Here is a 27166-nt window from a genome sequence, read left to right on the forward strand (position 1 = left end):
CAACAGACAAGTTATTGTTGTTGAGATTATTGTTCCATGCTGAATATTTTTTCGGAATTTAATTGGTTGGTTCTTTGGCATTTTCCATGAATGAAGTAAATCATTATCATGATTTACTTCATCTCTACATGCTCCTTTGAGTAAACACTACAACATAAGAACCCCAGTAACGTATACAGGGTGGGAGTGACAGGTAACGAGATCTCTCGAGCCAGGAGAAAAAAATTGGCTGGACGGGAAATTTAATTTTTTTTTTCTCAATACCACCTCTGTATACGTTTATGTTGTAGTGCATGATATTTTCTAAAAGAAGAGAACACAAGTTGAATGTCAAGACTTAAGGGGCTCACAAATCACGTTTATTTATATCTTTGACCTTTTCAAAATTGGTATAATTTTCATTTCGAAATGGTATTCAAAATTTTGACTGGTTCAAAAAAATTGCGTCTGCAATTCATTCTTTATTGTAAAAATCAAATTTTCTATGTTTTCTGAACTTTCTGTTCTTTCTAAACTTTCTAAATTTTCTATTCTTTTTGAAAATTATAATCTTTCTTCTCTTATAAAACTTCTTTCTTCGAGCACAGACCTTCTTTCGAGAGAATTTCTTGCACACTTTCTTTCCTTTGTTGAATTTGAATTTCTTACAAATTCTTCTTCCCTTCGATCTTTTCACTCATTTCTTGAAATGTTTTCTTTGAATACATTTACGAGATTTAACGGCAATGCAAATCTAATTGTTCAATGATTACTTAGGAACAGCAAACACTTGCAGAACGTTGGTAGTTTTACCGTATGGTGGATTCCTGAAGGTGGTGCGGGGAAAGACCAATGTTATGACCTTAATTGTCGTTTATGTTTCTAGTAGTAGTGGATTAGTAGCATATATAGAAGTTTATTCATGGCACTACTAATATATTACACCAGAATGCGCCTGGTGAGAGAAATAGGAGTTGGTAGATTGATGCTAAGATGTTTGATGTATCCTACGTGCGTGTGGTAGAATAAACTCAGATTTCTCGAATCGATTTTAATCGTTGGATTACTTAAACACAATTATTTATAATAAGATGGAAAGAATGACGGTCGTCAATATTTTGACATTTCACCACAGAAATCATTGTCATATCTCTTAACGTTTCATGAGGGCCTTTTACATGCTTTTGAATCTCCAATCATTTCCAAAATAAACTTTATTCAAAAGCTCTCTGTAGCATGATGTTTGAAATCTTTAAGTTTGGTACTGTCAAGCTCAAATTTGTGTGGGCGTTCTTAAATTTCCCATTTTGGGCAATTGAAAAGGATGTAATCCATTTCTCTCGTCAAATATCTCGTTCTTCCAAAATACCTTCAAAAAAGAAAAGCATACTTCCTCTCGAGAGGACACGACCTTCTCTGTCAACAGATACTCTCATGACATTTGCCAAAAGTTGTGGCACCAACAACAACAACATGAACAGAGAGATATCCAAGAATACTAACAACAACATGAACAACAACATGAAGAGTTCAAAGCACCATGTACAAATGACCATTCCTCCTTCTCCTCCACTCGTGCACTCTGAACATTCCTGTCAACAATCACCACGACCTCAACTACGACCTCAACAACAACAAACGAATTCTCTTGTGAAAGAGTTCGATCAAGAGACATCTCTCTTGAATGCACTCTCCAAACTGAATCATTCCGCAATATCCTCCCAAGCATTTGCTCCTCTGTTTACAAATGACATCACAACCTCCACAACTACCACATCTCCCATTGTCATGTTTTCCTATGAATGGATCATGTCTGATCCGACAGCACTTGCATTGTTTGAGACTTATTTGAAGGAACATCAAAATGACGAATCGTTGCAATGTGTCATGCAATTGAGAACTCTGCAACAAGAGATTAAGAAATTATTAAAAAGAATTCGAAGAGGTCAAGTGAAATTGAGTGATTTTGTGGATGAAGAGTCTGTCACTTCCTTTTTCACCTTTCTTGATGCTCAATCAGAGTCGAAAAAGAATGTTTCAAACAAGTCATTACTTCCCATTACGTTGTTTCAAAGCACTTCTTCGGAGGAGGATGGACCCATGACAATATCTGATTCACAAAATGCAACTTGTCGAAAGCCAGGAATTCTCATGATGAGAAAGTTGTTGACACAAGTGCAAGATTTGTCATTGACTTTTTTAAGTGTCAACTCACCAAAAGAGTTGAATCTTCCACAACATGTAAGAAACAAAATATACAATGCAGTGGTGGCTTTTTTGGAGAAAGTTCTCAAGAAAATGTGGCTTGGATGAGAATTCTCTGAATGTGATGAGTTGTTGTCAGATGTCACATTCACCCTTAAAAAATAGAGATGCATCCGATGGAAGTCTTCCTCGACCCATTACATCACCAAGAACTTCACCATTATCTACAGGTTTTTCATTGAACGAATCCAATACCCATTCTCTTGAATCATTAGAATCGATGATCGTGGAAGATATTCCAAAACATTTACAAACTTTTGAGGAAGAACTTCGATCCCTTGAATCCTTCCTTCATGTACAAATTAAGAACGAAAGTTTTAGAGACTTTTCACAATCCGAACAATTGTATGCACTTGTTCAAAAAATCAAACCTTCAAAGGAACAATTGAAAGAATTGAAGCGAAATTATCGCCAAAGTATTTCAGCAAGTAGAATTCAAGGATATATTGAAGATTTAGTCACAAACGAAGATGGAAAGCAATATAATCTTTGTGATGTTAACAAGTTATTGAATTGGAAAGTTGAAGATGTGGTTCAATGGCTGCAAAATTCAGGTCTCAGTGAATTAGAGCCACTCATAAGGAGAAAGAAAATTGACGGAGAAAGGTTGATTCGGCTCGAGGATGACATCTCCATGATCAACATTCAAGATTTGGAATTAAGAAAACGTTTTGAATATGAAGTGGATGAATTGCTAGTGAGTCATGGATTTGATCCATTGCCTGAAACAGATTATCCTGAATTAATGTCAAGGAAAAGAAACGAAGAGAATGCGCAAAGAAATCAAGTGGATCTTTCAAAAGAGACTTTTATGATTCAATGTGTGTTGAAGAGTACAAACGAATGCAAAGAATTAGAATTTCAGTTCAAGCAATTAGTGAACTACTTTTCCCTTTTAAGGGTTATCAAAACAGCGTTTCAAATGAGTGAGAAGGAGCATGTGGAAATCTCGGTTGGAAATGCTGAGAGCTGTATCAACCTTTCGCCGAGTAACATATTGAAAGTCTTCAAAAAGGATTTGTTGGCAGCTGTCAGAGATTTGGTTTGTCTTCGAAATTCTGCAAGTACCGCTCCATCTCCAAGGAATATGTGTGAAAAAAAGTTTGTCATAAATATTTCTTGACTTGGATTTATAGCAAGGTACAACAACCTGTTTTCTTTTCCAAGCTCACTACTTCATGATAGTGATCATCGTCCTTTGGATTTTTAAAGTGATCTGTTTCATAATCTTCAATTTCTCCATAAAAACTTTTAGACTTTCGTTTGTTGTTGGATTTAACATTATCTGCAAGAATTATACTTCCTACATTTTGAGGCCTGACACGAATGTCCTGCTTGTGAACAATTTGAATAGGTACATTAATATCTACCAAATTGTCAAGAGAAAATCGTAGCACGAATTCTGTTCTTATCAAGGTTCCATTGGTCGTTTGAGGATATAAATAATAATTTGGCAAAGTGGGACTAAGTATAAATGCAATATTTCTCATATCTTTGCATCTAGACAGCACACCAGTATAATTCTTTTTGCAAATTTCCATCATTATTCTTTCAGGAGTCCCTCCCATAGTATTCGGTGTTTTCAAATAGAGTACTTGGAATAATTTGACATCAATGTTTGAAACGCTAATTTGTCCTTCGTTCACAATTTCAGAATAAAATCTACATGCTTCTTTCCTGCAGAAAATATCTTTTTGACATGAAATTTTCCATAATAAACCACAGGCTTGATTAATTCTACTTGCAAATAAGTTTTTTGCCAGTTTGTCACCAACTTTTTCAAAGACCTCAAATTGTTGATGAACTGTCACAAATTGTGACTCTTTTTCCCTATTAATTAGTAGCTCCACAACGCATGAAGCAAAGTATGAGATTCTTGCCTTAATCTCCTTTCCGAGAATTGTTGTCTCTTCAAAGAAAGAGCCAGGTAAACCGTTAGGAAGTTTTTCAGAGAAGGAATAAACATAAGAGCCCTTAGGAAGATTACCATCTCCGGCAATTGAAATTTCCTGCTGCAGAGCCTTGTTTTCATCGGATTTCCACACTAATTTTCGATTTTCCTCTACCTGATATTCCAATTTCTCTAAACCTTGTAGAAATAGCGTAATGTCTTTGACACGAATTTTTGCTTTGCAAGTTGGTTTAATCTCTACAAGAATTTCTCCGTCAATATTCTCACTAAACCACTCTCCATTGAGCTTGATCTTGACATCGATCATCTCTTGCAATCGTTCGTCGGAATATTCACACATGTTATTATTTTGATATTCAATAAACTACAAATTTATAAATTCGGATAAGATAAACTTTCAGAAGGTGAATGATGAGTGCTGACTCGGGGAGAGAGTGTGATCTCCACGTGTTTGGTTAATTAATTGTTTTCGTGATGATGATTACGAAGAAAGTGAAAATGCAGAGAGAGAGGCTTTTGATTTTTGTTGAAGATTTTTAAAGCCTTTGATGATGAGCTGCGTGAAGTGAGTCTTGTCGTTTTTATTTTGAATTCCTTCTCGGAAGAGGAAATAATGAATTAGAAGATCGATCCACGATGCAACACCCAATCGATCGAAAAACACTGATAGATTTGCTAGGCTTGATATGTGCACACAAGGAAGCTAAGCTCACTCGTAACGTAATTGCTACGATCATAATTTATTCATAGATCCACTTGTTTTGAGTTGGAGTCCATTCATTCAATTCGCTATCTTGGAACCACAAAGCAATTTCTCTTTGGGCAGTTTCAACAGCATCACTTCCGTGAATAATGTTTCTACCAACATCAATAGCAAAGTCACCTCTGATGGTACCTGGAGCACTTTCCAATGGCTTGGTAGCACCAATCATCTTTCTGGCAGCAGCAACGACTCCCTTTCCTTCCCAAACCATAGCGGCAACTGGTCCACTGGTCAAGAACTCAACCAAACCATTGAAGAATGGCTTGCCATCATGTTCAGCGTAGTGCTGTTACGGATTCGGCATGATGAAAACAATAACAACAAGAATTTTCATGAATCGAGACAATGCAAACACAAGTACGTCAGGATAACAAAAAAGTCATAAGAAAATTAATATATAATAGTTAAAGCAATTTGTATTATAACTTGTATGATAAACTTACCTTCTTGGCCAAATCAGCAGATGGAGTGATAAGCTTCAAAGCAACCAATTTGAATCCCTTTTGTTCAAATCTAGCAATGATAGTACCGACCAATCCACGTTGGACAGCATCAGGCTTCAAGGCAATGAAAGCTTTGAATCACGATGTATTTCAATACAAAGATAAATTCAACAATTTAATACTCACTTCTTTCGTTGGACATTTCTTGTTGATGAGAGGTGAGAAAATATTTTTTTCAAAGACATTTTGTAATGTGAATCTGCATGCTGGGTATGACCTCGAGGTATGACTTTGAAACTTTGAATTTATTCTGATGTTGAAACAAGCTTCATGGGAAGCTTGCTCTTATTACCATTAATAAAGTCTTTGCTGTTCATTTCCTTCTTTTTTTCTACTTGTAAGATATTAATTTTTAGTTTTCCTCCCTTGCATTGCAAGCATAGAGAGTTCGTGTTGTCAATAAACAAGGTTCCAATATCTTCATAATTTGTCATGGTCTCATCCAGAATTGGATAAGACACATTTTTAAGAATCAATTTCGTGTCATGTCCATGGTCATGAAATGGTACATGTATCTTTTCTAGAGCTCTCCACTTGTTATAAATTGTAAGAACATCTTCCTTCGTGAGATCAATTTCTCCCATTTCAAAATTGACTTTTCGTGCTCTTGTGGGTTTAATTGTTTCAGTCATGTCAGATTGCCTTAATCTCTCTAAGCTGGAGAAATTAAAGTTGCATTCCTCAATCATTTCAACCATCATTTCAGCTCCACTCTTGGAAAGTCTATCATGGAGTTGAGTAAACGTCTCTGATGGTTCAATTGGAATTCTCTTTTGTTTTACAATGTGTCCTACATCAAATTCCTTATCATCCAATTCCATTATTGTAATACCTGTATCGGAATCTCCATTCAAAAGAGCATGATGTATTGGAGCCGGGCCTCTATATCTAGGTAGTAAGCTAGGATGAATATTAAATATATTGGAATTTCTTCCATCTGGCGATTTAAATTGGTTCAATAATCCAGGTTGAAGAAAATATGCAAAGCTCACCACAATTCCTAGATCGAATTTTGGATTAAAGTCATGATTATTACCCTCACCGAACAATAAAGGGTCTCTTGGAAGGTCCTGTAGATCCAATCTTTGAATTTTCTTTCGTTCTTCTGGAGTTTTATATTTCTCTATGGGATGAACAAAAGGAACGTTATTCTCTTTACAAAAGGTTTTAACCACGCATTCGACGTTCGTTATAGAATTTCTCCTGATTGTTTTACGATCAGGTGGACATACCACACAAATATTAGCCAAATCATTTCTCATAAATTCCGAATGAACCAATTTAAGAGTATTCAATGAAAAATCATCCGATCCAAAGAACAATATTCTTTTCTTTTCGTTTTTGAGTGTGCACTTTGAAATGCTAAAACCTCTGCTGCAGCTTGATTGGAAGAATTGTTTTCCGAAAATGATACTCTTGGACACAAGAGATGATGATGACAGAGAGTAAAATTTCTTCATTTTTTTTCAAGCCCAGACAGACTGGTAATCGCTTGTGCAATATTGATTTAAAAATTACAATAGTCAACTCTTTGAAACCAACGAACACCGAAAAAGGATTGCTTCTTTGGAACGTGCGTGGTTGCAACGTGGACAACCCAACACCTTGAATTTGAAAATTCAAAAATTCCATCTAAAAATAGAGGTAACACACTTTGGAAAATTAGAAAAGCCAATTCTTCCACTTCAACAAATTTCAAGTCCAAACAAAATGTCTGCAAATCCCATCGATACTCTCTCTACAATGTTTGGAGGTGATGTCATGAACAATATCGGAGGCTCTGGAGGTGGTTCTCATGATTTTATGGGATCCTTCCTCTTCTCTGCTTCTTCAGTCTTGTCCGGAAATGACACCTTGTTCTGGAGTGGCAATAGGACAGATCAATACATCAAGAATCAAGTACAATATATGATAGTGAATTATTTGCCTTCGTTTTTGGTGAATTCAACCATATTTCAATTCTTCCTTTCCTCTTTTTTCCTCTTCTTTTTGGGTAATCAAATTTTCTCTGCAGGAATTGCCTTGTTAATAGCAAGTTCTATTTGGAAGGTCATTGAAGACAAGCTTTACGTCATTTATTACTTCTTTAGAGACTTTTTCGTATGCTCATTAGAAATTAAGGAAAAGGAAAATTATCGTTACAACACCATTTATTTATGTCTCATTTCATGGATGAGTGAGAATCCAAACTTTGAATCAGCTAAACATTTTACAGTTCATGCCAAATGTGATCTCTCTGATTCTTATCGTAATAAGGAACAACATGAGAGTGATGTCCAACTTGTTCTTGCTCCAGGTCCTGGCAGTCATACTTTGAATTATAAAGGCTATCGAGTGACTATTCAAAGACAAGATCCAACCAATGACAACGATCCAGATAGTAACAACAAGAAGGGAGATATTCAAAAGTTAGTTCTTTCTGTGAATGCTTGGAACGGAAAGAAAGTTCTTCATGATCTTGTCGAGGAGGCCGTGAAGGCCTATTTCCAAAGTGCGAAGGGTGTCACCTCCATTTACACCATGTCTGATAATTATTACAGTGATTGGCAAAAATTGTGTGATCGTCCCAATCGATCCTTTGACACCGTTTACATTGATGAAAAGGTGAAAAATAATTTATTGAAAGATTTGGATCGATTCATGAACAATGAACATTTCTACAGAGAAAATGGGTTGAATTTCCAAAGAGGATATCTTCTCTATGGTCATCCAGGTACTGGAAAAACTTCCTTAATTTTGGCAGTTGCTGCTTATTTGCAATGTTCAGTATTCACCTTATCTTTGAGTGATAAAAGTTTAGATGACACGAAACTCATGGCTTTGATCACTCAAATTCCACGAAGAGGTATCATTCTTTTGGAGGATATTGATGCTGCTTTTAATGAGAATCGAAAGGCCTCTGAAGATGTTCAGAGAGTGACCTTCTCAGGTTTATTGAATGCTTTGGATGGAGTTACTTCACATTCGCAATTTCCAAGAATTATTTTCATGACTACGAATCATATCAATCGATTGGAACCAGCTCTCATTCGACCAGGAAGAATTGATATGAAAATTGAATTTGAATATTCCACAAGTGGTCAAATCTATCAAATGGCCAATCGATTCTTTAAGAATGAAACACTTGCCTCAAAAATTTCCAAACTTTTACCTGAACAAAAACTCACGACTGCTGAAGTTCAAACGTACTTGATGAGATTTATTTATGAACCTGAGGATTGTCTTTTGCATGTAGAGGAATATCTTGAAGAGGTGGAAGATTTAAGGAAAAAGTTGGCCAAAAAGGAAGAAGATGAAAACAAGAAAGAAGAAGAGGTTTCTCAAGACAAGAACAACAGCAAGGATGAAGCTCTTGTCATTTCTGAAAAGGAGTAATCCAACACTTGTACTGAACGACCTGGTCACAAGTGTGTGTGTTATCAACATTTCAGAACATAATTTTACTAAATTATTAAAAAATTAATATATGCGAATCCAATGTTGTCCAAATATATGAGAAACGTGTAATTAATATTAAAAAATGTCTCTCCTCTCATCCGTTCTTGTGGCGATCGTGAGTCTTGTGGTGGCATCTCTTTTTCTTTCTCATCCCTCACCACCATCCACAAAAGATTCCAATTCTCTTTTTAAAATTTATCCTCGCATTGGAAATGTGACACCTTTTCATACACATCGAGTGCACATGCTCTATATTTCTGGATTCGCTGATTATGATCACGTTCGGAAATTACTGATCGAAGAGAAGTGTGGCAGCAACAACACATCACAAAGAGATGTTTCCAAATGTGAAGATGAGTTAGAGTTTGAACCTGTGAAAATTGTGAAAGCTGCTCCATCATCATCACCAATCAAGAATAATGCATGGGATGGAAATCATCATCCTCCTGTTTTGACTCCTCTCATTATTGGAAATGTATTCTATGAGGAATCATCGGCCGATTCCTATGCCGAGTTAATTCCTGGAGTTCTTTTGCAAAAAAGAGGAAGTAATGAAAGTGTAAACTGTCAAGATGAATTGTGTATTTTCAATGAAATGGTAAGAAATTGAGATCTTGATTTGGAAAATTTAAAATTAATTTTTAAAATATATTAATACATGATCTGGTTTTGGATTTTTCGATCAATACAAAATACTATTCAAAGTTTTTCAATAGAAATTTAATTGCCAAACTGTTAAAGACCTTTGTCAATGGAACTAAAACTCATCGCATTGGAAGAAAATATTTGTGTGTCGACAAGTATTTGAGAAGAATGTTTTACAAGAGAGATTCATTGATGAATGCAATTGAACATGTCGAGTTGAATATCCCAACTTTAGAGGATGATGATGTCACTTCTTCACTGGATTACCAAATGCATTTGAATTTAAATTATGATCTTTGGAGTTTATTGAAAAGTGCCATTCAAATGGTTCAATCCTTTGGAATCAAAAATGTTCTTAAACTTGGCGTTCAAACAACACTTTTAGGTCTTCCAGTTCAATTACCATTAATGGGTGTGAAAGGAATTTCTGAATGGAAAGAGTTTGACACTCGAGATCCAATTCTTATTCAAAATCTTGTTCTCACTTCTCCCTTATTCCCAATCGTGAAATGGAAAGAGTTGAAATCCAATCCAAATAATCGTTTAATCTTTTTAGAAAAGGGAGATATTTCACAATATTATTTACCTTTCAAGTTTCAACCTCTTGCAGTGTTGGATTTGAAGAATGCGCAATTTGTCATGACACCACCGATCAATGTTGGAAGTGGCATTGGTGATGATGAACAAGTGAAAGCGTAAGAAAGCTTAGTGAAAGCGTCAACACTTTCAGCTTGTCTTGCTCGAGTGATTCACTGAATCCCAGAAACAACACCCTAATAAAGCGCTCAAAAAATAATCAAACACATCGCCTTGTGTCAGTTGTCAAATCGTTGATATGGGATCTATCGTTTCATCGCTGACCTTCCAACCACCTAAACCACCAAGTTATAATGCTGAAAAACCGTATCCGGTCACATTTGTTGAAGGTAATTTGGACACGATGAATTTTTAAGAATTAATGATCGGCCTTTTCATTTCCTTTTTTTTATTATTTCATCACCACATCTTTATTTCAATAATTATTGAATATAGGAGTGAAAGCCGGAAAACAAGTAGCATTGTATTATTTAAAAGCAAAAACAGAAGATGTGAAATCAACCATTCTCTATAGTCATGGTATGTTATTTCGGACAACCATCAAAACCTCTCTCGAGAAATAATTGTTATTTCCTTGTTGTGCCATCAAATGTTTCACAATAACAACAACACTATCATCATTGATCATTCCTCATGATTTTCAAATTTGTACTAAATATGATGATTGTTATTTCATATGGTGAACTCGATCGAAATCCAAACACACAACGCGCATTCAGGAAATGGAATGGATATGGGAATGAGCTATGATTTTCTGACCATACTAAGAGATAAACTCAATGTGAATGTGGTTCATTATGAGGTTTGTGTTTTATTGAAATGACTTACAATTGATGGAGTGTGTGTGTGATTGTGTGTGATTCACTGATTCACTCATACCTATACTATTTATTGATTATAATTAATATTACACACAAATCTATTATTGGTTCTGAAACAATATAATTATTATTATCACACACAAATCTATTATTGGTTCTGAAACAAATAGTATTTCGGCTATGGAGTTTTGCAAGACATTGAAGAACCATCTGAGCAAGGCGTTTATGAGTGTGCTCTTACTGCCTATAACTATGTCGTTCATACGTTGAATATTCCTCCAGAAAGTATAATTATTTATGGAACATCGATGGGAACTGCTGCTTCCATTTATTTAGCTGCACATCATCGAAAGGTTGCTGGTGTAGTTCTGGAGAGTCCTTTCGAGAGCATTGTAAGAACTGTGACAAATGTATTTGCAGGTCGATTAATTGATATATTCCCCAACTATATGAGAATTGGAGCTATCGATGCACCAGTGTTTGTGATTCATGGAGAGAATGATGAGGTAGGTTTGTTGCATGATGATTTTGGCATGACCTAAATGGTTTCATTTCCATATTTTTGGATGGGTTCAAAAATTAACAATACACTCGATGACTCATTTTCCTAAAATGTGCATGTTGTAATTATGACTTGCATTTGTCACACATGGTTGATGTGCATTTTTAACAGTTGGTTCCGTAAGTACATGATCATATTCACAGTTGTTTGACCATATTCAACTGTAATTGATTGTTACCTTAATTCAACACGTAATTTTTTATTGTTCATAGAGTCGATCATGGAATTTATATTACAAAGCATGTGAAAAATCCCTATCCAGCACTTTGGATTAAGAATGCTGGTCACAATGAGTACGTAACATTCAAATAACCATTCATATGTGCTAATTGCTTCACAAAATATTGTTTTATTTAAATTCTTGTGACATTAGTTTGAGAGAAATTCTTGGATTGCGAGAATTAACGAATCACCTTAAGAGTAAGTACATAAGGAAGGGAAAATTCACATCTCTAACTCTTTTCCAGAATTTATGGTGGAATGTAATGTTATCAAAGAATAAATCATCGCAATCGATGAGCTCATGATGTTGTACTCAACTCAAAATTCGTTAATGTTCTGAATATTTACAAAGATTTTGGGAACAATCAAATTGTGAATCAATGTAATGTCACACAATTAATATCACTTAATATCATTCTGGATTCAGATTCAACTCCTTCGAAGGATTCCCACAATAGTCTGTGAAGAGCTTTTTTGAACATTCGTTCCAAATCCTTTTTCTTTCGAGCAACCATTTCTTGAAACATGGTTTGAACTTTTTCAAGATTATACTTTTGGACAGTCTTGCTATGGAGAAGATTTTCATTTTCATCATAACCCATGAGAGTGGAGACCATGAGACTACACAATTGATGTGAATAACCATTCAGAGAAATGTAATTGAAAAATTGCACAATATCATGCATGCTTGATGGATACAATTCTCGATGCTCGATCCAATGATGGAATACTTTCTTTCCTTCAGCATAATCAAAATTGATTCGATGTTTCATGGATCTCATCAATTGGAATACTTTGTAAAAGTATAATTTCAATGTTAGATTGGAGAGTGGTTGTTTTGAAGAGGATAGAATGTTTCCAATTTCAAGAGTGAGTGTTGCTTTTGAGGAGAACATTCCACTTTTCACATACTTGAAAATCCATTCAATAATGAGTTTGAGTTGCTTAAAGTCAATTTCTTGCAATTTGATGTAAATGGCAAAATTCTTAACCAAAGAACGGAATTGAACGAAACCATTAAGGAAATATTTAAAGTAGTGAAGATCGAATTTTGGATTGAAATCACATTGTGAAGTTGAGTCTCGTGGCATACAGGCAGCAATTTTCTCAGTTTGAGACCAATGAATGTAAACATTTCTCAGAGTAGGATGATTGAATAGTACAAAGAGTTGGTAATGGTATTGATCTTCTTTAAAGTAATCAATCACGTGATTGCATTCCTGATGAGAATTTCTAAAACATGGCCAATGAGTGTTGAAATCAATGAATTTGATGTGATTATTTTGTCTCAGAGAATGCCAAAAATCAAGATCATTGGTGAGATTGAAAGGTTCTAAGAATCGTAAGGTGATTCCATCAATTTGTGTATTCGATTGCTTAATATAGGGCTTAATGGAATCGAAGGTAATTTTATCACTTCCCTTTTCTGAACGAACGCTCAAAAGTATATTTGGAATTACTTTCTCAATCACATCAATATAATGTTGAGGATTGTCCTTTTGGATTTGTTCAAAACCTCGATAATTACCAAATGCAGAAATGATATATTTAACGACAAAGGAAAAATTGGTGTGTGAATTCTGGGCCACACACAATACTGGAATATTCCCAAAAATCGACAATTCACACATTAATTGACTCAAATACTGCACCGATGCATGATATTGACGAATCGTTGATTTCACATCTTCACAATAATCTTGAAAGTATTCATTGGGCAAACATAACACAACAAAACTTGGATGAAGATTCACATAATTTTGCAATCGACAAGTAGTGGTGGTGGAGTTCATGAATCCATGACACGCTGGTTGTAGTTGTTGATAAGAATTCAACACACTAACACAACGAGTGGCCACATCATCAACCTGATTCTCATCCTCCATTTCAACATTTACCAATTTGAGCTTGAGTTTCAAATGTTGATAGACCACACAACATTGTAATACATCATTTCCCAACGTAGCCAATGGATGTTGTTGTTTGTTTTTGGAATGAACAGAAATCTTTTGTGCCATGGCTGAGGAAGTTCTTGTGAGAATATTCTTCTTGTAATGTGTGAAAAATTTTGAGGTCAATTCTTTACATCCTACAAAGAGAATGGTTTCTTGAGAGGAGGTCATCGAGGAAGAAGAGAAGGAAGACCATGCATTCTTGGAAGATGGAGAAGAATTGGAAGAAGAGGAAAAGAACTTTTTTCGACCGCCGCCACCACTGTTACTACTATTATTACTGCCACTATTCATACTATTATTACTGTTCATGCTATTGTTACTGTTCATACTATTGTTACTATTCGCACTGTTACTTCGACGGCGAGGAGAGCAATTTGTTCCAACTTCCACATTGGTCTCTCCAGAAGTAAAGGATGAGAAGGAAGAAGAAGAGGATCCGTTGTTGGATGATCCCTTACGTTGTGGTTGATCCTGATGATGAGAAGGAGGAGAAGATGGACGTGCTAGCATCACGTGATTCATAGGCATCTGATGCGACGACGTCACCACATCTAACGAGGATGAAGAATGTTTCAAGTTGTACACTTCATCTCGAGAGGAAGAATGAAACTTGGAGAGAGATTCACCCATGATGAAGATACGATGTAAGTGAATGAGAATACGTGAATATGAGGATACACGACAAGTTGAAATGGTGAGTGTTGGTTGTTGTTCTTTTTTTAATCTCTTCAGAATTCTCTGATGTGAACGGAAATCTAGATCAACTCTCACACAGTCCTTTTATGGTAATAATGCTCATTCATTATCATTACCAATTTCAATGAGGTCGCTATTTTTGAAGTAGAGAAGAATAAGGATACTTCCTATTGAATCGTTCATCTTATCATCTATTCAACCGATAGACAAGGTTGACAGGGGTGAATTATCCATCTTGTTGTGACATTGAAAAGATGAAACAATGGAACTTATTGGACAGTCTTGTCATTATTGTGAATGACACACACAGACGTTGAGCCATTGTTCCAACAGGAAGGATACTTTTCGAGAGTGTTGGTGAATTAATGTTCATTCATCCACTCTCTCTTGTCATTGAATAATAATCATGATGTTTTGTAATGTAATACTACTCGAGTAGTATTAGTGTATTGTCATTGAATAATCATCATTCAATAGGATGTAATTACTATTACAAATTCTTTATTCGTTAATATATTATTCAATCAATTTTTGAAATTTTTTGTTTGAAAAAAATGTTGAAACAACTCACCAGAGCAGTCTCTCTCCACTCATCATCCAAAATTCTGTTCCGAAACGGTTTTCCTGCACTCATAACGAGAAAGACCGTAAATAATATCTGTTGTTGCAATTTCTCAACAAGTGTTATCAAGAGTTCATCATCAAAAGATATCTCTCAAGGAAATAATTTACCTTCTCCTGCTGAAGAGAGAGCCTTTTCTAAAGAATATGAACAATTGTTACGACAAGCCTTGTTTGATTATTTAAAAGGTGAAGCGGAATTTGATTTGAATGAGGATGATTTGGGTAAATTTGCAAATGAATGGAGCGGAAATGAATTTAAAGACGAATACGAACGACAACTGTTTGAAGAACAAGCAAGAGAGGCCGAAAAGAAAGGAGTTCCATTTGGAAAGGGTGGGTTTTAAAACTAACCATGATCATGTGGTTTGTTTTTAACTGTTGCATTCATTAAACATACAACTTCTTCCTTATTATTAATGATTGATTTAATAATATTCTATTATTATCTTTATCTTTCGAAATATTATTATTAATTGGAAAATAATTGCCAATCATCTATTGCAGACAACCAAAAGAGCCCAACAACAGCATCGTCAACGAATGAAACAATTCCTACTATAGTTACACCTAATATGTCAAATCACACTAAGGAAATACCAACACATCAACCCAATAGGAAGCAGGATACCCCTCAAGCAACCCAAAAGCAAAATAAGGAATATTATGCGATCACTGTTTCACAAGAGCATGACAACATGCGACTCGATCGATTTCTCTCCAAAACGTTAGCAATTAACTTTGGTCTTCTTCAAAAAGTGATCCGAAAAAAACAAATATGGAAGAACGACTCTCCTGTTAAGGAGCACAATGAACGAGTTTTTGCTGGAGACATGGTGAAAATAGCAAAGGAATATGTAAGCTCAGAGAGGAAGGAAGAAATTGAGGCCAACAGAGCTAAAAATGTATCACAACCATCTAAGGTTGAAAAATTCAATAAGTCAAATCGAAATGAAAATACTCTCACAATGGAAAAAGACGAAGAGATGGACAGTATTTCTTCCTTATTGCTTGGAGAACCTATTTACAAAAAGCAAGGACGCCAATTTAAATTGCAATTGACGGAGGAACAAATTGAAGAGATTAGAAGTTGGATTTTGTTTAAAAACGATGAAATTATTGCCATTAACAAGCCATACGGGATTTGTGTTCAAGGAGGAACCAATCAAAATTTCCACATTGATGCTATTTTAGATGCGCTCACAATGGATGGGTTCGTAGTTAGGCCCAAACTCGTCCATAGACTTGACCGAGACACAACAGGGGTGCTCATTATCGCTAGAAACAGAATTGGAGCGACCAGGATGCAAGAATGGTTCAATGATACTAAAATTCCCCTTAAGAAATGTTACTGGGCCGTTACGACAGCCACTCCTACACCAACCGCAGGAAGGTAAGTGGAAGAGCATTATCAAAATTTTGTGACGACTATTCCGATTGCATTTATTAGAATCAAAATGGCCCTTGATATCCAAAAGGATGAAACAGGATTTGAAAAAGTAATGCCTGTGGATGATAAAACATCTGGAACAGCCAGAACGTCCATCACTGAGTACAAAACAATTGAACATATGACAGATAAAATGGCTTGGCTAGCTCTGTATCCTGTTACAGGCAGAAAACATCAGCTCAGAGTTCATTGTGCAACAGGAATAAGTTGCCCAATTCTTGGAGACTTTAAATATGGCCAGGGTGTTCCAGAATCGCTCATCCATGTGCTTCCTGACGTTTGTTTGAAACGTCTTCATTTGCATCACAGAGCCATGATTCTCCCTTATTTAGATTCAAAGTAAGTAATTGTTGGAGATTTATCTATTTGAGAGGTAACGTGACCATGTAAAATACAGAGGAGCAAACATTATGGTGACAGCCCCTCTCCCAGAACATTTCCAAAGTCTATTTTCTTTTCTAATGCTAAATGAAAAAAAGGGCAATAAGCTATTGTTCAAATGAGATTGCTTCTTTTGAACATTGAAAGGTGTAACACATGATTTCCTGTTGATTTCTTGATATTCTTCATGGAATCTACTTAATCTAAATTCTCTGTCAAAATTACAATGTCACTCAATCTTTGGTCTGGAGGTTTTATGAAATGACGTTTCAGTAAATAATTTGAATAGGTAAACATCTCAAGATATCTCGCTACATCGTAGTGGTGGTGCTCTAATGCAGCCAATCTGGAATCAGTATGACGATTCTAAATTCAAAATATTAAATATTCAACGAATACTTTCTTCTGAAACTTACATTCTTCAATGATGATATTTTGTGGCTTCCATGATTAAGCAATAGCTTCACCATTTCCAAGTGTCCTTTTTCAGCAGCCCAATAAAGAGGATTAATTGAGTAATACACACCGTTCGACTTGGTTCTTCTTTTACAGGATACATTCACGTTCGCTTTGTAATCTTTTATGAGCATCTGTGCAGTCTGGATACAATTATGTTCAGCTAATATACTCAAAATAGGTTGTTTGAGGCGATATCTTGACGAACATGTTTTTTCGAAGCGTTGTAAATGTCTATAGAAACTTACTTGATAAATATTGGAAATTCTTGAGAAACTCCTAACCACTCCAATCTCACCTTCAATAACTCTTTTACCAGAGCAGTGTTATTATCTGATGTAAGGCAGCCTAATAAATATCGATCGCATCTTGATAAGAGTCTATAATACCAATTCACATCAAACGAGGTTGTTGGTAGGTCTTCATCTACATTGTCATCATCTTTGCTTTTGATCAAATATTTATCTTTCTTAATGTATTCCCAAACGATCGTAGGAATTTGAAGCATTATTTGAGAATTGTCAACTCTGTTGTGGATTTTTCTTTGCAAAATTAAGATATCACCATCAATTAATTCAGCCTCATGTCCAAGCCGATGAGTTAGCGTACAGATATCAATCCTGGAAGGAAAAACTTCTTCGTAAATATCAAAATCGTTACATATCACGTTAAGTTTTTTTCGACACATCTCACTGAAAGTGTTCATGCATTCAAGAAATGTTTTGTCCGCCTCTAATGAAGCATGGCCACAGAACATCAATTGTTGAGTGTCGATATCATAGTATTTTACGAATATAGAAATATGCTTTTTTTTCTGGAGGTTGTTGACCAGCAACTTGCTCCACAAATATTGCATATTCTCGCTCATAAAAGAAATGATCGAAATATTCCTTGTCTAGTGTATCAAACGGTCGATAGGTTCCGTTTGTTCTTGTTACAAAGAGCCACAGTTTTTGGTTTTCGGGATGAATTTTGTACTTGCAATAAATTAAATCTTTCAGTAATGTAATCGGAATGGATGATTCACTAAAGGATCCGATCGGATCTACTAATCCAAAGTCAAATATTTCGTAGGTATGATGTCCTATCAAATGTTTTTCCGTGATCACTTTAATTCGACTTTCATCCAAGGCTTTTAGTGGACCTTTGGGTGTAGCAGTGGTTGAAGTTAATTGTGTGGTTGGTTTGGAATTGATATCATTACTCGGATCATTCCCATTGTTAATACTTGGCAGTAATTCCATACGACCGTTATTGTTATTATGGTTCTGATGATGAAGATGTTGCGGTGACGAGACAAAAAACTGGTTCATTTTTTTTCTCTTAGTAGGATAATAGTAGTTATTAACAAATTATTATTAATTATTAATTTGTTAATAACAAACAAGATCCTTGTGTTGTAACAAGTCTAGTTTAGTTGGATAATAGTTGTATTCAACATTCTCCAATAGTTCCAAGTAACAGCAACTACATGTGTTCAGTAATATTAAATCCAAGCTCGCTAAACATATCTTTGACATTCCAGTAATTTTCATAGACCAATAAATGATGATTACCAAAGGTTGAGTCCACAAAATCGTTCACTCGTTGCATTCTTAGTCGTAGTTGAGTCCTGCACCTTAGCAATGATGTCTCTTTGTCGTAAACAACTACAGGAGCGATAATGACATCCCTAGTATTCTTTATCTTAATGAGGGTGGCCATTGCGGAAGAGGCTCCTAAGGCGGCAACAGTTTTGCCGTTCACATGACCTGATTTTACATTTCTCAAACCTGTTACTGTTGGCATGTCGACTCGAACTGCTACACCCATTCCACTTTCAAAATGAGTGGTTAGCTCGAAAGGAAGGCCTGGAATCATTGGAGCTGTACAGTGTGCAATTAATAATTCGTCTTCCATTCCGTTTTGTGAAGGTGTGAAATCGACAATGTTGGCCATAAAGGGTGATTTGTTTAAAAACTTTTGACACAAGACCATTGCAAGTAAGGAATTCAACTCTCCTTCACATGCACTTGCCTTCATTGTCAATAGTTTTCCATCACTCAGTTTAAGTTGTGAAATGCCATTCAAAAGTCCAAGTGCGAGACAAGGTGTAGTCTTGATGTCAGCAATTAAATCAAAACATCCAATGGTAAATCCGTCCAATTTGTACATATTGAGAAGTCGTTGAATGGCAATATAGACTTTACATGCCTCAATAAGACTGTCCTTTGGCACAACAGGAAGAGATTCCCGAGAAACCTTGCTTAATACTGCCTCTCCAGAGCAAGAATGGTGATGGTGATGATCATCTGACTTGCATGAGCCACTACCATTTGAGCCACATTGTTCATTACCTTGACAGCTTGCATCCTCATTGGTTTGAGGAGTTGCATCTTTCTTTCTTCCACCGCAACAAACTGATTTCACTTTTTGCTCGTGAAGTTCTTGAACTAGAACGGCAACTTCTTTAGCCTCATCCTGTGAAACCTCTTTGAACGTGTCATAAAGCTCCTTGGATGATATCTTGGTGAATGGTAATCTAAATGATGGAGTAACAACTTCTAGACCACCATTTTCTTGCAACGATTCTTTGGTAACAAAGTCCTTCTCGTTAATAAGCCATGGTGAAATTTCCCCAATAAGACCTAGCCTTAAACTTAGGAAATGTTTCCAGCTCTGCTCGTATTTAGTTGCAAATTCAGATATCTTTGAATGAATTTGATCCATCTTGTTAATAAGTACAGATGGAAGCATGTAATCTCTGAAATATTGCCGAAGTTCTAGAGAGGCAGCAATTGAATTATGATAACTCTCTCCATAAAGTACAATTGGTTTTTTCAATGAAACCAAATCTTGCAGTATTTCTTCTGTTCCGCCTGTCATTGGACACACCAACAATACGTTGCAGTTTTGATAAATTTGTTTCAGTTTTTCAATACTTGGCTTGTTTTGCTTTGTCATGTACAAAATATGTTGCTTATCCACTTGATAATTCGGAAGTACAGCAGTGTTTAAAATTTCCTGGCTCTTTTCTTCAAATGTTCTTTGCATTCTTTCATGCATACCACTCCATGCGAATAGCACTCCCAATTTAATGGATGGTATCTTTTGATGAAGGCTTGATGATTCATTCAAAGAGGATGATGAGCTCTCCAGTACAGTTGTAGAAATTAAATTTGAATGAAAATTCTTATGTTCGGAATGTGAGAGGAGTGTGGTCGACCATTTTCCCGAATGGGTATTGGCGAAGGAAATTGAGTGGTTCCTTCTGTGCAAGAATAATGGCACTACAGACTGCAGCTTTGCGAATGAAACAATTGTGTTGGTTGATCTTTTCATTTTTTTCTTGATGAACCTCATCAAATTTGCCCAAAAAAGGCTACGAGAAGGGTAACCTTTGTAATGGTAATTATCAACTACATGATCCTAGGTATCTTTCACCAGAATCAATAAAATCATGGAAAGAGGAGAATTGCTTTACGAATCCTTTTGAATTTCGGAACAAAAAATGCAAACACCCGAAGACCATTCCTCTTCACAGCAAGAACTCTCAAAGCCTTCTGCAAGTGATAAGAGAGTTATCATCATCGGAATTATGGGTGATGCTCTCAAAACATCAACCGAAGGAATGGGGCTTGTAGAAGAGCTGAACAAACAATGTTTGGTGTGTATGAATTATTTGATGACCAATTTGGCATCGAGCACAACCCCCACTCATCACAACAGAAATCAACTGAACGAGCAATCAGGACACCAACAAACGGAAACACAGAATTTGGAGCTGAAGTATTTGTTGTACATTTATGTAAATATTGATAGGTTATTAGAAAGAAGTAAGAACAATAGTTACAGTGATAACCCATCGGATTTGGCAAGATTTTTCTTGTACTGCATGGAACATATTGAGCAACACGCAAAATTTAATTCTGTATATGGAGCGAATATTACCAAGCTTATTTATTATTTAAAAATAGTAGCAATGTATTTAAATTACCAGGCACACTCTTTCCATGGACAGCTCTTGTCCCTCAACGAAAAAGACATCACTGTTCATGCTCAATCAATCTACAAAGTGTGTGTTAGATTTTTGACCAATTACAGTGGCAACGTAAAATTGGTTGCAGTGACACTAGTTACACTTTCGCAATGCGCCAAATTTTTGAACGACTCTGATTTTAATACAGTGTTTCGAATATTTTGCACATACTTGGATTACAGGGCGAAAGAAATGTTAAACCTTTCCCAGCAAGAACATTCTCAATCTAACAGTCATTCCTCTCCCAAAATGCAAAGAGAGCTTTTTGATAGCTTGGTAAAATCAACAACTAATTTATTTGTGTGCAGAAATGCCTCTCAAGACCAGAAACGAAAACTTATTTTGTCAGTAATGACTACTGGATCCATATTATTTGACAGCCTCAAACTGAGAGAATTCGATACCATTTCCAAAGATAATATTCGGCAATCAATATCAATTATTGACCAAATATTAAGATATTGCTCTTCCATCTATTTGTTTGTCTCTCAAATTCTTGAAAAATCTAAACAGAACAACATTGAAGAAAACACTACTCTAATATCAGAGTTTCTAAGAGAATATGCACAGAATAAGCTGGATGAAAAAGAAGAAACGGAACGCTTCACATTGCTGACATCTCTTGTTTCTTGGGTACTTCATGAAAAACCTACTCGCGATGTACTGACGCCACTCCTTGATATTAGTTGGAAAATTTTAGACAAGATATTCTCTCATCCTAATAGTGTTTTATCAACGATCTACTGTCTTATTTCTGTTCAAATTGCTAGTTATATGGAAACCTACGACAAACGTGATGAATATGTTGAGTTTATACTTTATAATATTTTAAGAGCCAAAATCTTCTTAATTCCAGAAATAATTGATGCATTGAATAAGAAATTAGATCTCAATGAGCTGAAATTTATACTTTCAGAGTACCAAAAATCAACTCTATATTCATACATGTATCTAGTAGTGAATAATCTGGTAACAATTCCTCGACATAATCCTTCTCGATATATTAACTTTGTGTACGACTTTTCCTCAGAATTAAGCAACATATTTTCACAAGCATTTTCAAAAAATAGAACATCCAAAGGTCCCTCACTTATCGATGAATTAGTATCAATGGAAGATTTGAAGTATCACCTCAAGAATATATCAAGCTTGCTTCTAGTATTTATTCTAAAAGTATATTCAAACAACTCTAAACTAATGAACGCTTCGCAGAGTTTAGCACAAATAGAGAAGAATGAACAGATTTCTTCTGAGAATGTGATTCAAATTATCAAAATATTTGCCAACACAGAATTTATGAAAGATTTGGACTCTGTTTCTCTGTATACTCAGTTCTTGAACAAGATCATCCAATATCACCAAAATATTATTTCAGATTTTATTTCCTCGAGCACAATTTTCAAACCTCTCCTAACCCAACTTGCCACTTCTGCTGGAAACATGGTATTTTTATCCAGTATATACTTTTACCTTAATTTTTTCACCTCTCTGGTACAGAGTAAGCAATATCATGAAGATTTGTTCAAGCCACATGTCATTCCGTTTATGTTCAAATGCTTGCTGAATAGCAACAAACAGATTGTGCAACAAGCACATCATTTATTTATTACTTTCTTTTCTGAAAATTATAAGATTAGAAATTTAATTTTACCACACTATCTCAAAATAGTATGCGATAAGAAGTACTCAGGTACCAACTCCCTCGTTCAATCTATATTTTGCAATTCATTTCACTTTATTTTTAACCATATCAAGGATCCCAAATTGATTGAGTATTCACTTGAGCAAATTGAAAAATTAATTAATCACGCTAACGAATCATCTCAAAAACATTTGACCAAGCAGCTTATTATTCTATTGTTTCAGTCTTCACAAACTATTGAGTATTCCCACCTTCCAATATTATTTGCTCTTCTAAAAAGAGTACTCACAACAGATAAGCAATTACCACTTTCCTCACTCTTGAGAGATTTTTACCATATTGTGAACTCGTGTATTGATTATGTGAGAAGGGATGATTGTGTTCAATTTTATTTGGAACTCAGTAAGGTCATGATGTGAACTCGTGTTTGAAATAACATTCATGGACTTAACAACCTGTCAGTCGCATTGGTAATGTTTTGTGTGGCGCCACATGATTTACATTGGGCAATATCATTGTTATTTTCTGTGAAAATTGCGAAAGAAATGCTCACATTCTAGTTGTATATCCTTCCCATCCAGCCTCCGCATGAGAATCATCTCAGGAAGTTAAATTGGGGCTAAATTAAAATCCATTGTATTTTTCATTGTTCCGCCACATCAAATCGTTTTGATAGATACAGCTTCTGCACAAAGCAAGTTTTAAGGTATTTAATTGTTCAAATATTTACAAGTACTCATTGATCCTCCACGCAGTCTCAAAACAAGATGGATGGTTGAATCTTTTTGCAAACTATAGTCCGAAACTGTCCTTCCATCCTCCAATTATTTTCCAGCATAAATTAAGCGCTGTTGATATCACAAATCTTTCTCTTCACATTCGCTGGAATACCTTCCTTATCACAAATCTTTCTCTTCACATTCTCAATGGTATCATTGGACTCTGCTTCAATCGTGATTGTCTTTCCTGTTAAAGTCTTGACGAATAATTGCATTCCACCTCTGAGTCTCAAAACCAAGTGTAGAGTGGAATCCTTTTGAATGTTGTAGTCGCTCAAAGTTCTTCCATCCTCCAATTGCTTACCAGCAAAGATAATTCTTTGCTGATCCGAAGGAATACCATCCTTTTCAAAAATCTTACTCTTTACACTCTCAATAGTGTCATTCATCTCTGCCTCCAAAGTGATTGTTTTTCCAGTTAAAGTTCTCACAAAGAGTTGCATACCACCACGTAATCTCAACACCAAGTGAAGAGTAGCATCCTTTTGTACATTGTAATCCGATAAAGTTCTTCCATCCTCTAATTGTTTTCCAGCATAAATCAAACGTTGTTGATCAGCTGGAATGCCTTCCTTATCTGTGATTTTCTGTTTAACATTCTCAATCGAGTCATTGGACTCAACATCCAATGTGATTGTTCTACCTGTAAGTGTTTTAACGAATAATTGCATTTTGTGTTGTTTTTTTGATGTTGGAAATGATACGAAGAGTTGGAAAGTGTTTTAAAGGATTTTCAAGGAATGAACTGTCCATTACTAAAAATATTTTAACAACCATTTGAACTTGTTCATTCACATCAGCAGCACCAATTCATGTTCCAATTTTAAACTCAACCAGTTCAACTAAACAATATCTATCTCTTGCAAACATCCCTAACATTCTTTTGAAACATGATCCTCCGCCCTTAATTGCAAAATAAAATTCCAATGTTTCTTGCATCTATTTAGGAATGACGATCGACGGACAATCAATCCAAGCATCTAAACACAAGAATCGTCTTGTTGATCGGGAACGGGTCGAGTGATTTTCTAAAGGCAACCAGCACGACCAGCAATAGAAGAACTTTTCGGTTTCTTAGTATGTATGAGAAAGCCAGACTTTCCGAGAGCCATCTACGAGCAAGGAAAGGACAGCATGAGATTATGGTTCTCGTTAAATATTTTTTTAAGAAAAAAATTGTATTTCGATAAGGAAGTCGTCAACGAGCATCTTCTTCCAAGAATGCAATGACGTTCATCCCACCTCTAATCGAAACCTGAGATCCTTCCATTGGGTCTGGAACTGTAAAGTTGTTTGGTGATGTTTGCTTGAACTTTACAACTCTAAAAATAACAAGACTTTGAAGTTCAATTTTAAGCAGGAAAAAATTCTTCATCTCTTCTCGTCGGCATGGACATTACTGTTAAAGAAACCAAGTCCAAATGGACGCATACGTTTCAAGCGATTGATCTTTCAAAAACTGTGCTTGAATTTAGACAATTAATAGTTGATACTCACAACCATTCACCATCATCATCGGAGAAGTGGAATTTGTCTGATCTCACCTTGTTGAGTGGAGGAAAGTTTTTGAAGAATGATTCCGAGACTCTTGCAGACGCCAAGATTAAGAATAACATTTTGATATATATGAAAGCATCATCTTCTGAAGGAAATAATAATAACCAGGTATCTGCAACTGCTTCCAACGATTCAACTTCACCAAATCACGCTCTAGCTGGTAATTGTAACAACCAAATGAGTAGTCCTACCCTTTCATCATCCTCACCATCGAGGGATCATCAAAACACTTCTCCAAATTCAACTAAAACAACAGCTTCATCTGGTGCTAGTGCCTCTTTGCCATCAAACACCAGCAGTAACAGTGCACAAGTTTCCCGATTGGAAAAAGTTCGACAAGCTGCTCTCGAAATGGCCAAAAGAGCTAATGGTGGAGACTCTCAATACGAACAATATCACTTTGTTTTAGAAGATCAAAATGGAAAGAAGGTCAATTTACCTGAATGGGAACGTGAAGCTCTCGTCATGGGAATGATTTTACAAAAGAAATCTGAAGAATACCTCAAAAAGAAGCAATTTGAAAATGCTTTTGATTGTTTGAAAGTTGCTGATGAATCATTCAGAAAATTATCTCCACAACTTCTTTCCATTGTTGATAATTATGCAACATTGCTGATCGATTACGTTTGGTGTATGTACAAGTTGCAAGATCCAAGCATGCTGTTCGATGCAATTCAACGATTACAACTTGCTGAAAAGATTTTAAAGCAAGCTCACGGAGAAAATTTGGAAAGACTACTCGATCTGCAACAAGGAAGGTTTTCACAACGTGCACTCTATGCAAAACTTTCACTTCTGAAAGGTATTATTTGTACAGAAATAGGAGATAAGGAAAATGCAAAGACTTATCTTCAGCAATCTCAGAATGATTACAACAAGTTGAGAATTGATCCAGCTCTTGTTGATCAATTGGTAAACATGGGATTTTCTTCGGATGAAGCCAGAAAGGCACTTAGAAATTGTGACGGAAATGTAGAATTGGCTTTATCATACATTCTTGAAAAAAGAGAAATTGCGAGACAAAAACGAGTGGAAGAAATGGAACGAAAACAACAGCGTAAAAAGCAGCTCTTTTATGAGAAGACAAAGAACGGAAAATTATTGGAACTAAAATTACTGGACGCCTTATCAAAGGTATTTCCTCATGTCGACATTGAGGTTGTGGTGGAAGCTCTGATTCAATCTAATAATGACGAATTGATATCCACACAGCTCTTATGTAATGAGCAAACTCTCGAGGATTTATCATTCCAAGCAGAAGCAAGAATTCACAAACGTGCTGTCAATTATAACTTGGTTCACAAGCTGTGTATGATCGGATTTCCCTTAGAGAACGTAGCTTTTGCTCTTAAAAAAGCAGCATCACAATCGTCATCTACCACTCTTGAGCAGATTGCTATTGATTTGCTTGTAAACGGAAAAGCAATTCCAAGAATTCCCTCATCTGACTTGAATTCTCTTGCTTCTTTCATTATCAAGAAATCGACTGAAAATACAATTTTGGAACAGCATCAAACTTTGACAAGCGAACAAGCTTCCACAAGGGGCAACAACAATTCAAACACTAATCTCGAATCTCAAGATTCTATGTTTGATGAGGGAGAGGATGAAAGTACAAATAACAATAATAATGATAATATTTTCGATCAACCTTACGAACAGGAAGAAACAAGTGAAGACGATGAGAGCGACCAGGAAGATGAAGAGCCCAATACACCACTGGACAGAGTTTTCAATGAAACTATGGAGGATATTATAGATGAAGAAATTGTAAATACATTCACCAACCAGGATGATGAGAGTGCTTTGCTTGCTGACGAAATTCAAGCTCTTGAACTCTACTTATCAAAAGTAGCACAATAATGTTCATTAAAACGAACCAACATTCTTTAATTTTTCAAAGT

General features: G+C 35.7%; 16 protein-coding genes across 16 annotated transcripts; 8 read left to right on the forward strand and 8 right to left on the reverse strand.

Moving 5' to 3' along the window:
- Window positions 1-1500: 1500 nt before the first annotated feature.
- Window positions 1501-2292, forward strand: FDP41_001704 (uncharacterized protein; the record flags this gene model as incomplete). The annotated part of the gene is made up of 1 exon (XM_044704818.1): window positions 1501-2292. One exon carries the CDS (start codon window positions 1501-1503, stop codon window positions 2290-2292), a length of 792 nt encoding a protein of 263 aa, XP_044564074.1.
- Window positions 2293-2323: 31 nt separating this feature from the next.
- FDP41_001705 (uncharacterized protein) lies at window positions 2324-3367 on the forward strand (the record flags this gene model as incomplete). The annotated part of the gene is made up of 1 exon (XM_044704819.1): window positions 2324-3367. The coding sequence occupies one exon, from the start codon at window positions 2324-2326 to the stop codon at window positions 3365-3367; it is 1044 nt and encodes a 347-aa protein (XP_044564075.1).
- Window positions 3368-3374: 7 nt separating this feature from the next.
- FDP41_001706 (uncharacterized protein) lies at window positions 3375-4496 on the reverse strand (the record flags this gene model as incomplete). The annotated part of the gene is made up of 1 exon (XM_044704820.1): window positions 3375-4496. One exon carries the CDS (start codon window positions 4494-4496, stop codon window positions 3375-3377), a length of 1122 nt encoding a protein of 373 aa, XP_044564076.1.
- A 400-nt stretch (window positions 4497-4896) lies between these two features.
- On the reverse strand, window positions 4897-5564 carry FDP41_001707 (uncharacterized protein; the record flags this gene model as incomplete). The annotated part of the gene is made up of 3 exons (XM_044704821.1): window positions 4897-5205; window positions 5363-5493; window positions 5549-5564. 3 exons carry the CDS (start codon window positions 5562-5564, stop codon window positions 4897-4899), a joined length of 456 nt encoding a protein of 151 aa, XP_044564077.1.
- Window positions 5565-5667: 103 nt separating this feature from the next.
- On the reverse strand, window positions 5668-6882 carry FDP41_001708 (uncharacterized protein; the record flags this gene model as incomplete). Its single annotated transcript, XM_044704822.1, has 1 exon — window positions 5668-6882. One exon carries the CDS (start codon window positions 6880-6882, stop codon window positions 5668-5670), a length of 1215 nt encoding a protein of 404 aa, XP_044564078.1.
- A 250-nt stretch (window positions 6883-7132) lies between these two features.
- On the forward strand, window positions 7133-8797 carry FDP41_001709 (uncharacterized protein; the record flags this gene model as incomplete). Its single annotated transcript, XM_044704823.1, has 1 exon — window positions 7133-8797. The coding sequence occupies one exon, from the start codon at window positions 7133-7135 to the stop codon at window positions 8795-8797; it is 1665 nt and encodes a 554-aa protein (XP_044564079.1).
- A 145-nt stretch (window positions 8798-8942) lies between these two features.
- Window positions 8943-10204, forward strand: FDP41_001710 (uncharacterized protein; the record flags this gene model as incomplete). Its single annotated transcript, XM_044704825.1, has 2 exons — window positions 8943-9458; window positions 9566-10204. 2 exons carry the CDS (start codon window positions 8943-8945, stop codon window positions 10202-10204), a joined length of 1155 nt encoding a protein of 384 aa, XP_044564080.1.
- A 136-nt stretch (window positions 10205-10340) lies between these two features.
- FDP41_001711 (uncharacterized protein) lies at window positions 10341-11987 on the forward strand (the record flags this gene model as incomplete). The annotated part of the gene is made up of 8 exons (XM_044704826.1): window positions 10341-10431; window positions 10538-10621; window positions 10822-10904; window positions 11094-11429; window positions 11597-11604; window positions 11698-11778; window positions 11859-11905; window positions 11953-11987. The coding sequence occupies 8 exons, from the start codon at window positions 10341-10343 to the stop codon at window positions 11985-11987; spliced, it is 765 nt and encodes a 254-aa protein (XP_044564081.1).
- Window positions 11988-12084: 97 nt separating this feature from the next.
- On the reverse strand, window positions 12085-14292 carry FDP41_001712 (uncharacterized protein; the record flags this gene model as incomplete). Its single annotated transcript, XM_044704827.1, has 1 exon — window positions 12085-14292. One exon carries the CDS (start codon window positions 14290-14292, stop codon window positions 12085-12087), a length of 2208 nt encoding a protein of 735 aa, XP_044564082.1.
- A 620-nt stretch (window positions 14293-14912) lies between these two features.
- FDP41_001713 (uncharacterized protein) lies at window positions 14913-16932 on the forward strand (the record flags this gene model as incomplete). The annotated part of the gene is made up of 4 exons (XM_044704828.1): window positions 14913-15315; window positions 15487-16372; window positions 16430-16768; window positions 16827-16932. The coding sequence occupies 4 exons, from the start codon at window positions 14913-14915 to the stop codon at window positions 16930-16932; spliced, it is 1734 nt and encodes a 577-aa protein (XP_044564083.1).
- Window positions 16933-17008: 76 nt separating this feature from the next.
- Window positions 17009-18023, reverse strand: FDP41_001714 (uncharacterized protein; the record flags this gene model as incomplete). Its single annotated transcript, XM_044704829.1, has 3 exons — window positions 17009-17176; window positions 17227-17464; window positions 17515-18023. 3 exons carry the CDS (start codon window positions 18021-18023, stop codon window positions 17009-17011), a joined length of 915 nt encoding a protein of 304 aa, XP_044564084.1.
- A 19-nt stretch (window positions 18024-18042) lies between these two features.
- FDP41_001715 (uncharacterized protein) lies at window positions 18043-18579 on the reverse strand (the record flags this gene model as incomplete). Its single annotated transcript, XM_044704830.1, has 1 exon — window positions 18043-18579. The coding sequence occupies one exon, from the start codon at window positions 18577-18579 to the stop codon at window positions 18043-18045; it is 537 nt and encodes a 178-aa protein (XP_044564085.1).
- A 154-nt stretch (window positions 18580-18733) lies between these two features.
- FDP41_001716 (uncharacterized protein) lies at window positions 18734-20587 on the reverse strand (the record flags this gene model as incomplete). Its single annotated transcript, XM_044704831.1, has 1 exon — window positions 18734-20587. One exon carries the CDS (start codon window positions 20585-20587, stop codon window positions 18734-18736), a length of 1854 nt encoding a protein of 617 aa, XP_044564086.1.
- Window positions 20588-20756: 169 nt separating this feature from the next.
- On the forward strand, window positions 20757-23345 carry FDP41_001717 (uncharacterized protein; the record flags this gene model as incomplete). Its single annotated transcript, XM_044704832.1, has 1 exon — window positions 20757-23345. One exon carries the CDS (start codon window positions 20757-20759, stop codon window positions 23343-23345), a length of 2589 nt encoding a protein of 862 aa, XP_044564087.1.
- A 422-nt stretch (window positions 23346-23767) lies between these two features.
- Window positions 23768-24376, reverse strand: FDP41_001718 (uncharacterized protein; the record flags this gene model as incomplete). The annotated part of the gene is made up of 1 exon (XM_044704833.1): window positions 23768-24376. One exon carries the CDS (start codon window positions 24374-24376, stop codon window positions 23768-23770), a length of 609 nt encoding a protein of 202 aa, XP_044564088.1.
- Window positions 24377-25094: 718 nt separating this feature from the next.
- FDP41_001719 (uncharacterized protein) lies at window positions 25095-27125 on the forward strand (the record flags this gene model as incomplete). The annotated part of the gene is made up of 1 exon (XM_044704834.1): window positions 25095-27125. The coding sequence occupies one exon, from the start codon at window positions 25095-25097 to the stop codon at window positions 27123-27125; it is 2031 nt and encodes a 676-aa protein (XP_044564089.1).
- Between the last annotated feature and the right edge of the window lie 41 nt (window positions 27126-27166).

Source organism: Naegleria fowleri (genome assembly GCF_008403515.1).
Source record: "Naegleria fowleri strain ATCC 30894 chromosome Unknown tig27, whole genome shotgun sequence".
In the NCBI taxonomy this organism is placed as follows: domain Eukaryota; phylum Heterolobosea; class Eutetramitea; order Acrasida; family Naegleriidae; genus Naegleria; species Naegleria fowleri.